Here is an 11,460-nt window from a genome sequence, read left to right on the forward strand (position 1 = left end):
CATTGGGAAACAAAGTAGAATCTTTTCTGATAGCAAAAGAAAAATAAAGAAGTAAAAATAATGTGGTTGCATAAATCTGCACACCCAGAGACTAATATTTTCCATTTCTGACAGCATTCAGTCTATCAGATGTAGAATTGGCAATCTCTATCCACTCTTCCTTGGAGCAGCTAGCAGCTCCACATCTGTCAGATTGCGGTGGCATCTCATGAAATACATGAATGTATTAGGCTACTTTCACACATCAGGTTTTCAGTGTCAGGCACAATCCGGCGAATGTTGGAAAAACGATCCGGCGCAGATTGTGAAAAACTGAGGCGACGGATCTGTTTTTTTGACGGATCCGACTAGCCTATCTAGATTATTGGATAAAAAAAAAATTGGAGCATGCTCAGTTTGAAAAACCGGATCAGGCCGCCGGATCCGCCTTTTTCCCGATCCGGCTCCCATAGGCTTACATTCTAGCAAACAGCCGAAAGCGCAGGATCCGGCGCTTCAGGCTTTTTCACCGGAGACAAAAAATGTTGCTATGGACGTTTTTTCAAGAAACCGGAAGCGGCAGATTTGCCGGATCCGGTGAAAACCAGACAAAACGCAATGTCATCCAGTGCAATCCGGCACTAATACAAGTCTATGGGAAAAAACCTGAACATTCGCCTGATCCGTTTTTTTGAAAATTAGCCGGATTTAGCCTGACACTGAAAACCTGATTTGTGAAAGTAGCCTTACTGTGAATATCTTGCCTCTTCTAAGGGTTTTTCTGGTCCTGAAGATCAGTTTATTAATTTGCTATATTAATTTTGGTTCTGCAATTGTTGCTCCCAAACTTTTCAGCTTAGACTTTTGACTTGTTCCTGTACATCTCAACTACTAGTTTCCACTGACCTATAACCTACCATAATCCATTCTAGTAATTTCCACTGTTAGTGTCCTGTAAAAGCCATCTGTAGAAAAAGTGGCTATTACTGAGATATGTGAGATAATTTCACATGTGGAGCTCTCAGACCTCCAATGATCAGACTTAGGATGGTTCTCCTGAGTACAGCATTAGTTAGAGGGGGGCTGTCGACACAGAATGACTGTTTAAACTCAGTACAGGCACTTGGTGCACCCTTGGTGAGGCCAAACATTTAAGTGCACCGTCCCACCTACTTGTTTTTCCTCTATCTCTGTCATCCTTATATTTGGTTGACAGCTCTCGTTTTATAGAGCCAGAGCTGGGCAGAAATCCATGGCAAGCCGTAGATGGGAAGGTGCACTGAGCATGTGTATTAGGTTTGAACAGTCATTCTGTGCTCACAGACACCCCTTATGTGAAATATACTCAAATTTCCCACTCCAGGATTCTTTAATTTCAGTTATTGTTTAGTTATACTGCTCCATTTGCTTTTAGGATTGACTTTATTTTCTGAACCAGCTTCTGTTCTACTCTTGCACTCCTGTATAACTCTTGGATGACCTTCTAGACTTATCCTTGGACTGCTTGACTTCTTTCTTGCCCAACATCCTTCCTAACTTCTGGAGTTCAACACAGCTATTCAATTATGCTGGTAGATACATATTTTTATTAGTACTTATCTATCTGGTTCTGATTAGATTTATTGACACATTACCTCAACTCTCTCCACTGATCAGAAGCTACTCTGTGGATGCAACCCAGGTGCCCCTGCAGTGAAGGCTCCGTCTCTGAATAGAGTAAAAAATAAGGGTACCATTGACCCTACTAAGAGGAGTGACTAATGTCAAGACTGTGGTAGCCTATTTGGTTTGACTGATACATAAAATGTAGCTTTTATCTTGTGGCTCTTTTTTCATTAAAGCTACACGATGAATCCTTTTTTGAGGAGACTTTGCATATCTGATGGATTGAGGATGCTGTCTTGGAGCTACACTGAGGACTATACATGTGTGTTGGGCTCTATATGGCAGAAAGTTATTTCCTTTTGAAGATCTATCGCAACTAGTAGAAGCCCTTAAGGTAAATCTCCCAGGTAAAGTATATCTTTCAACAGCTTTCTTACAGGAGTCTCTTGCATCAATACCTGGCACTGCTGCCGGCACTCGGGACCGGAGCGTACAGCTGCTTGTATTTCTATGCATCTGCACGCTCGGTCCCAAGTGCCTGCGGCAGTGCCAGGTATTGATGCGAGAGACTCATGCAAGTTTCTCGCATTGCACACGCAATTGTGACCCCGGACTTAAGGAGAGATTTAATCTGTTAATTAGGTTAATACTTTGGGCTGGAGATATTCCTGGAAAGATAGATTAGCCATAAGGCTACTTCTAGTAAAAAGGGATTCTGTAGTCCTTGGTAGCACCTTTTTAATTGCTTAATTGCCCCACATAAAGTAAAAAAAATATAAACGTAACTCCCAGGTTGGCACCACTCATGCAATGTTGGCGTTGTGATTCCTGGCAGACATATGACATTTCTTGTCACTTGACCGCTGAAGTCAATCTTCAGATACTGATTGGCTGCAGCCTTCACTATTCTGTAAGCATGGACAAAACACTGATTAGAGCAGCTGATCAGTGTCCACTAATTGGCTTCAGCCAGTCACTTGTCCATCAGGTATCGCATCCTCCAACATCTCACTGGACCCGGAGGTTATATTTGTATGTTATTTGGAGCACTTGAGTGAAGACCAATATTTCCAGTAGTACTCCTGTAATTATGACCATGACTGAAATCTTCTCTTTTCCAAATCAAGTAGGATGGATACATGTAGGTAAAGTCTAAATTTGTAGCAAGCGAAGTAGAGCGAGCGTAAAGCGAGACAAGCCTCTCGTACCCATAGAAGACTTCGACAACATATGCAATCAAATAAACTGCTTAAGAGTGAATTTGTTCACAATGTATTCTGAGCTCTGGGAAACCAAATCGCATCAGATCTTGTGAGATATACAAGAGTTTAGGGATTTAAAGAGTTGTACAATGTTTAAAAAAGAAAAAAGAATGGAAAAATTAGCATAAAAATTAAACACATGTCGCAAAAAAAATTGCAAAAAAAATGTGAATATCTGAATGAGAAAATTTAGAACCACATTGCCATATATGGAGTTGGGAAGGCATTTTTACCCAAATATGGGGCAATTAGCATCTGCCCCATGGGTTTTTTGCCTTCCTCTGAATCACCATGTTCGACTTAATTCCATCGAGTTCAATCTGTAGCCTGACTTCAACCTTATAAAGCATGAAACTATGATAAATGGCCCAGTCATGAACTGGTTAAGGACAGTAACAGACAGCATTGCATTAGCATCGTCGTGCATTACACTAAACTGATAGGCCACCTCTCAGTCAAGCACTGACCGTGTAGTATCCGGTGCCGATGGGATCTAAGTGGATTGGTGTAGGCAGACTTGGAGGCCTTTGTCAGTCCCCCAGTTTCCATAACAGCTCATTGGCACCCGTGATCATATTGTGGGGTTGCCAATGGGCTGACAGATGGATCGATCCCTCTAACTCCTCATGTGCTACTGTCACTCTTCACAGTGACATATGAGGGTTAATCTTCTCAAATGGGTGAGAACGCCGGTCAAAGCAGGTAGAGCAGGATCCTGGCTATAACAGTGGAGGGCTAAGCGACCTCTGATGGATATATACATCAAATAGGGGTTCAATGAAAATTCTGTTACTATAAAAATCTTTTTCGGGAAATAGGAAATGAACTAAAGTAAAGAAACAAGTATTTTTTTTACCATTTTAATGCCCCGTAGCTCTAACGTGAAGGCATTCAGAGCCAGGGACCACAGATACTGCAGATAAAGGTATATATTATTATGTTTATTATGATATCTTTATTTTACATCATTCTCTACTCACGGGCATATATGTGAAAATCTTGGCACACCCCTTTAATAAATAATGGGGCCAATCCATTTACCCACCCCTGATATTATAATAGCGAAAATATGTGTAACTTCTGTGTAACCAGCAAATTCTACATTTCATTACATTGTTTGTATGTGTGATGATCATATATTCACATGATCCATGGAACAAAACTGTAAAACATCATAGCGAGAATCTATGAAAATGACACAAGTGATGATTCTGTAATGCTCTTTATTGTGCTTATAATGAGACGGCTGAATCTAAAATTCAAGCAGAATATCGTCCAGCGAGCTGCATCGCGATGGGGGAAGACGCAAGGGAGGAAAATGAAAAGCGGTTAGGTTTGTGCATTTGCCATCTTTTCTTTTAAGAATCCACAGTGTCAAGGAAAGGCTATGTTTTATTTTCTTGGTGGTGTTGACCACATTCTTTCCATTCTTTAGACTGAAGAGGCTTTTTAATAAGAGGTAAATTGCAAAGTTGCAAAAGTTTAGACATCTTTAAACTAAAAAAAAGACAAATAGACATAGGATGCAACTAATTTATCATAATGGAAAACAGTGAATAAAATAGATTTTTCTTTTCGGCACTCTCATGTTTAATGTCTTATTTCCAATAGTTATTATTTCCGTCAGGTTCAAGAGGTACACCACTTTTTTTTGGCACAAAGACAGATTTTTGACTCATTTGATTTGATCTCCTAAATTGTGCTAGAAACTAGGCCTACCAGATGATTAGACGTTATCACCCAAGGTGTATACAAATGGATTGTACAACTGGGTGGAAACTCGTGTCTACTGGGAGGAAAGCCATGTCTACTGGGAGGAAAGCCATGTCTACTGGGAAGAATCCCATGTCTACTGGGTGGAAACCCATGTCTGCTGGGAGGAATCCCATGTCTACTGGGAGGAAACCCATGTCTACTTGGAGGAATCGCATGTATCCTCCACCTTATCTGCGTGCCATATTCTAGAGGTCATATATTGATACATATTGTATGGTACCATATTGCAATTGTTAATCCTCACCATATATTTTTGGTGACAATAAATTTGGCCCCAGTGCTTAGGCTATGTTCCCATGTCCAATAATAATCTATTAGACTGGATCCAGCCCCAATCCATTCACAAAAGTAGTTGGGCAAAAAGCCTTGCTTTCAATTGGATCCTTTTTTTTACACTAGTGTCTATGGAAAACCGATCCGTTAAATAGCCATCCGTTTTGCTCCATTTGAAACTGATCCAGTAAGCAAAAAAGGGATCGTTTTCAAATGAAAGAAAAACTGATGTCTGCACAACTTTTTTGTCCAGGAATTGTTGCTGGATCCATGTCTAGCGGACAAGTGAACATAGCGTTAAAATTATGACACCAAACATCTCAGAGAAATGGAAATGGAAAAATAATGGATATAAAGCAAGAGATTTATATACTGTAAGTGCAGAATATAGATCTGGACAGAAAGACTTAATCTATGGGGAACATTGAACTCTTCTCTAATCACTTGGCACTGAGATATAGTCCTGGCAAAACGACCCATCGAGATGACTGACACAAGTAACCTTTGCAGAGTATGAAACACTACCATGCTTTAGGTAACAAGTGTCAGAATTTTCACCAGAATTCAGAACTTTCTCACATCTTCCCAGAAAATCATCAGATCTGTTGTCCTCATCCCAAACCTCTACTGTGTACATTTTATCTTCCCCGAGCCTTACAACTCCCAAATTAAAATTAATATTCCATGTTGGATTATTCTTATTCATGATTGTTGGGGTTCTTATGTCATTACCATCAAATTTAAATTTCACATAGGCATCTGTTTCTGACCAAAAGTCGCCTTTCAGGCCAGTGGCAGATATGATGGTCACATGAAGCTTAGCTGCTCCTTTATGAGTTGGGCAACAGTTAGAACTGGTGTACTTAGATGCTGGACATGTACAGGAACAGTCCTTCCCTTGGTGGCGACCATGGCATGAACACTTCTGTGTTAGAGCCATTTCATTGATATAATCACTTATGGCCAGTCTGAGATTCTCTTTTTTAGGACCCCTGTTTTTCACCAAATTATGCATGGAATCTAAGGAATAGGCGACCAGACCAGGGTTAGTCTTCAGACTTTCTATCCATCTCTTATAGACATCATCAGTGTTTTTTTTATTTGAGAGGAGATCAAAACTTGCGCTTCCTCCGATCACCTGTAAATGTAAATGAAAGTTTTATAATACGATCATCACACAATGTCTTTCATACCTTAAAGTCTACAGACAATTGGTGTAATTCATGATGTACAGGTGTTTGATAAATTACGACTAACATGATTATATATACAGACATCTATTAATCCTTGAATTTAGTTTTTTTTTTGATTCCCAATGATACAGATGTATAACATCCAGCGCCATTGCCCTCCGGCGTATAATACCCATCCCCTTGCCATGCAATCTGCCCTTTATAACAGGCTCTTTCTAAAAAGCTCACTGAATTCTTGGTTGGTTCTGTAATAGGAGCGACCGGTGCAACTAGTCAGTTCATAACATTTATCATCATCTCCTAAATATTACACCATCACCTATGCATGCTTTCATCGTTTTTAGGGTTAGAGGTAGACAGAAGTACATGTTGATTCAGAGAAAGGCAAAAACTTCATGAAGTAGATGTTAATTGCCCCATATTATGGGGAAAGTTCCTTCCTGACTCCACATACAGCCATCCGACGAGATCCCTGGATCAACATCTCATCACAGGATCAGTACCCATAACCTTTAATATATTTTCACAAAGGGACTGGATGCCTTTCTTGAAGCTCTTTTTAGTGAATATACCATTACAACATTCTCACTAAAAAGTTGAAGGAACTGCAGCAAGTCAGCCACGAAGTGGAGACTATGCAACAGAGTTCTGAGGAGCAGAGGGCATAAAAGTCACCGACACTGACTCCATAACAGCAGAGTGCAAACCTCCTCTGCTATTACATCCACTCAAAAACTATGCCCCCTCCGGAAGCTTTATGGCTGAGCAGCTGCATATATAAGCTACCTAATAAAGCACAATGCCAAGAATCGGATGGAGATACTAACCGTATGGTATTCAGTCTATGTACGGCTACTACTACCTCTTTCGTATCAGTCACTACCCAAGGGTGGCATGCTGATCTCTCACCTGTGCTTCTTAAATTTAGTCACCACACTCTATTATATCTATTTGACATTACCATTAGTGGATGACACGTGTCCATCAAGCTGTGCCTGATATTACCTCCTAATACAATTTGCAGTTGGATCATATTGTCCAAAAATGTAGGTTACTTGAACTACATTAAATCATCAATGCATCTTTGGTTTAATATTACTCATATTTTTGTGTGGTTGCATTATGATTGAGTTTATGTACCTATCACCTACCCTAGATGCTTTTACATTTTGTTATATCTTTCTTGGAATCTTTTAGATGTATAGTCATCACTGTTTTAAATGGTTTTTATTAAGTATATTCTAGATTTGTAACTAATAATGGATATGTGATGTTATGCTTGATTTAGGCAGTTATTTCTTAAAGGCTTTGGTTGATTTATAGCTATATACTACATGATGAGCTCAATCTTGCTATAGGTTTGCTGCCTAAATACTTAATAGGGTTGATAAAGCTTTAGGATGAACTAGGACTGAGATTTTGAGCATAGCTCTCTGTTCCAACATCAATTTCTGACCTCACAAATGTTCTTCTGGATGTTTGGATAAAAAATTCTTCCAAGAAGAGTGGACACTTTTTTATAGTTGAAAAGGGAAATAGTCTTCCGACGGATGAGCCAGTGAAGTTTGGGTTCTGGTTTCCTACCCAAACTTTATTCTAAAGTTTTGGTTCTGGTAACAGAACCTTACCAGAACGTGAACCAGAACTTCCCCTGGAACTCCAAACATTGCAACGGACTTCCTGGAGAAGTTCGTGTTTGACGTTTACCACTGGACTTTGGCTGTGGATTCTGTGGTCAAACTTATAAAATTCCTCCTCACCCACAATTACTTTGAATTTGACAACAAGATGTATCTACAGGAGACTGGCACATCAATGGGAAGTAAAATGGCCCCACAGTATGCAAATCTTTTCATGGCCAAGCTTGAAAGTGACTTTTTGTCCTCATGCCCCATCAGGCCTCTGGCGTACTACCGCTACATTGATGACATTTTGATCATCTGGACGGAGTCTAAGCAACAGCTAAAGACATTCCATAAACAGTTTAATCAATTTCATCCCACCATCAACTTGACACTCAACTACTCCTGTACCGAAATTAACTTTTTGGACACCATCATTAAGCTGCAGAACAATAAAATAGAGACATCCCTGTATCAGAAGCCAATCGACCGTCCAACATACCTTAAATGGGACAGTTTCCATCCAAAACACATCAAAAACTCTATTGTCTACAGCCAAGCCTTCAGATACAATCATATATGTTCCAACCCAATGGATAGGGATGAACACCTTGGTCGCCTCAGAAAGACCTTTTTGAATCAGTGCGACCATCCAAGGTCAATTGAAAACCAGATCACAAGAGCCACCAGAATATCAAGGAATCACCTGCTACATTACAAAGCTAAAGAAGAAAATAACCGGGTACCTCTAGTAGTCACCTACAATCCAAATCTGGAGGTGCTAAGGGGAGCTGCACGGAAATTACAACCTTTACTACAAAAAGATGCCTTACAATCCATTTTCCCAGACCTCCCCACTACTGTGTTTTAAGGCAGCCCCCAAATCTAAGAAGTATCATTGTCAAAAGCTCCCTGTCCTCCAACAGCTGCAGGAGCCTCTCCTTGCAACCCGAAAAAATGTAAAACCTGTCCATTTATAATGACCATGGACAAGATAAAGATCCCCAATTCACATCAGGACTACAAGATCCCAGGTACTTTCAGCTGCGTCACTTCTAATGTGGTGTACCTAATTATTTGTACTAAATGTCCAACTGGGGGTCTGTATGTAGGGGAGACAGGGCAGAAGCTGAGAACAAGGATGAATTCTCACCACCACACAATAAGAGAAAAAAGAATGGATCTACCGGTGGCAATACATTTCTGTCTCCAAGATCATAACATTATGGACATGAAATTACTTGTATTAAAAGGTAGCTTCAAATCTCAGAGAGACAGAACAATATGGGACTATAAACTGTGATGATGACCTTTGACACTCTCACTGCAGGAATGAATGTGTTGCACGGACTTATGTCTTTTTACATCAACTAAGGAACTAAGGAATTTTCACTTCAGACCATGTGGGGTCATCACAACAGAACCAGACCCCAACCCCAATCAGCAGACAATAAAACATTCCTTATCTAAGAACTGGTCCAATATTTATTAACATAACTATTTATCACCCATGGTAATTCTGCTTCATGTCACCTGTCTTATCCATGTTTTTTTTTCTCTGTGATGTTTTGTGCATAAATATGTAATTCTCCAGAATTTATTTTAGTCTATGCCTGATGAAGAGACCTGAATAGTCTCGAAAGCTGCAATTTGTTACCATCTTTTCAGTTAGCCATTAAAAGGTATCAACCACTGAGGACTCTCAATTCTAAATATTTTTCTATCTACTGGCTAACACGGTACCAAGATATATATCTTTCCTGTACCATAAGACCAGATGCACGTTTCGGCAGTTAGCCTTCTTCCGGGGTCACATATTGTATGTATCATTAGGGGGGAAAAAACTAATTCTCTTGTTAATTTTGTAATGTCAGTCTATATGTATGTGCTCCCTAAACAGCGAAAAATTCACCATGAAATCAACCATAGAAGTTATTTACTTTGCAAAATATTAAAGCTCTAATGTTTAACACCGATTCCATTGGACCAAAGGACAAAAATAACCTCTTTCCAACTTATCTTAAGATTTCTAAAGCTTCAATTTACTAAAATTTTCAGTTGAACTGTTATGATTGAGGCAATATCCCAACACCAGCAGAATATATATATACATATATATATATACATATATATGTATATATATATATATATATATATATATATATTAATTCAGAGTGGCTAGTATCCCTATGAGTGAAAAAAAAAATCCCAACAACTCACCTCCTCTGAATGTTCTTTGAATTTTTGGTGAAAATGACCTCCAAGTCTCAATTTTGCTAATTTGTTTTTGCAATGTTCAACTTTGGAATCGATACTTGCTGATTTGCCCATTTTGTATGCCTCAATCTCAGCTTCAACGCTAAGGCAATCTTTGACTTCATCTATTGTTAACCCATTCATTGCCACTTGACATGTTTTCACTGCAGTGACCTCTTGGGCCCGACCTCCGACTTTTACATGTGTGATATAGTGTGTGCCAAATTTGGCTATCAGACGTCTGTATTCATCTTTATTGTTTGCATTATAGAAATCTGGTAGTTCGTCCAAAGATTTTTGAAAATGAGGTGTAAATGAGGCATTTAATCCCAAGCTAAAACTGAAATAAAAACAAAAAATGTTAAACCTTATGTGTATAATATTTCTAGCAAATATATAAAAATTCATAGCTACTGAATTGCACACCCAATGCAGGATACATTAATACCTGTAAAAGGAACATTGTAGCTTGTGGCTCAGAAAGTTGTACTTGTCAATGAGACTTCTACTTTCTGCAAATTTGGCCATTTTGCTTTGAGAGCCTCCCACAGCTGTGCTTGCCGACACCTGAACCTTCACATTCAGACCAACTTTCCAGTCATTCTGCACTACAGATGTGGCTTCATTAGCTACTGACACTTTAGACTGAGACACAGAGCTTTGTATATTTCTGGAGCATGAAGTTTCTGGTCTCCAGTCCACCACGGCCTTGGGTAGTTTCTGCAAGATGGAATTTTTATGAGGGTTCTCACAAACTGTGCATTTATTTTCAACTTCCTGTAGATCAAAAAGAAAATTTCCGGTTGTCTTCAAGGTGACTATATCTAGGCCTTCTCCTAACAAAGTGTGGCCTGGAACAAATTTAGTATCTTTGCATTCTTTCATTGTGCCAGGTCTGCACCCATGTGTAAGGATAGGAGAGCACATAGAAGGTGTAAGATTCTGAAGAAGCAGAAACCAGAACAAAACAAACAGCTTGTGGTCCATTGCTGAAATGTCCTAGACAGAAAAAGTAAAAAAAAGATGTAGGTTTTATCAGACATAATATGATGTACAAAATGATTTTGTGGTACCGTGTTATCCAGAAAAATCAATGTAAATACTTATTTATGCTCAAATATTACAAAAGTCTTCTTGGAGTGATATCTTTATTGGCTAACCAGAAGAATTATGTTTGCAGCTTTCAGAGCACAGAGGCTCCTTCTCCTCCTTTGCAAACCTGCGTGAAGAAAGAGCCTCTGGGCTCTGAAAGCTGCAAACATAAATTTTCTGGTTAGCCAATAAAGGTATCACTCCAAGAAGACTTTTGTCATTTTTGACATAAAAGTATTTACATCATCAGACATAATAAAAATCCATGCATATGTATCACAAGAACAATCCAAAATTAACTTTTGTGGTCAATGCATGAGGACCTTGCTCAGAATTTAACTACACTCGAGAACTTTTTTGACAGACAGCAGTTGAAAAGATGTAATTTACACACTAATTGGA

The 11,460-nt window shown here is 39.2% G+C and overlaps 1 protein-coding gene across 1 annotated transcript; it reads right to left on the minus strand.

Moving 5' to 3' along the window:
• Positions 1 to 4,053: 4,053 nt before the first annotated feature.
• LOC138645638 (perforin-1-like) lies at positions 4,054 to 11,084 on the minus strand. Its single transcript, XM_069735083.1, has 3 exons — positions 10,415 to 11,084; positions 9,931 to 10,306; positions 4,054 to 6,033 (listed from the first exon to the last, which is right to left on the minus strand). The coding sequence occupies exons 1-3, from the start codon at positions 10,951 to 10,953 to the stop codon at positions 5,332 to 5,334; spliced, it is 1,617 nt and encodes a 538-aa protein (XP_069591184.1). The 5' UTR covers positions 10,954 to 11,084; the 3' UTR covers positions 4,054 to 5,331.
• Between the last annotated feature and the right edge of the window lie 376 nt (positions 11,085 to 11,460).

This window comes from Ranitomeya imitator, chromosome 7 (genome assembly GCF_032444005.1).
Source record: "Ranitomeya imitator isolate aRanImi1 chromosome 7, aRanImi1.pri, whole genome shotgun sequence".
Classification (NCBI taxonomy): Eukaryota; Metazoa; Chordata; class Amphibia; order Anura; family Dendrobatidae; genus Ranitomeya; species Ranitomeya imitator.

What these genes read in the sequence shown, in the direction of transcription:
- LOC138645638 (XM_069735083.1), bottom strand. Translation starts at nt 10,953, where the DNA reads ATGGACCACAAGCTGTTTGTTTTGTTCTGGTTTCTGCTTCTTCAGAAT. An exon ending in CTACAATGTTCCTTTTACAG is followed by an intron (nt 10,307 to 10,414) that starts GTATTAATGTAT and finishes TTTTTATTTCAG; the next exon opens with TTTTAGCTTGGGATTAAATG. An exon ending in TCAAAGAACATTCAGAGGAG is followed by an intron (nt 6,034 to 9,930) that starts GTGAGTTGTTGG and finishes TTACATTTACAG; the next exon opens with GTGATCGGAGGAAGCGCAAG.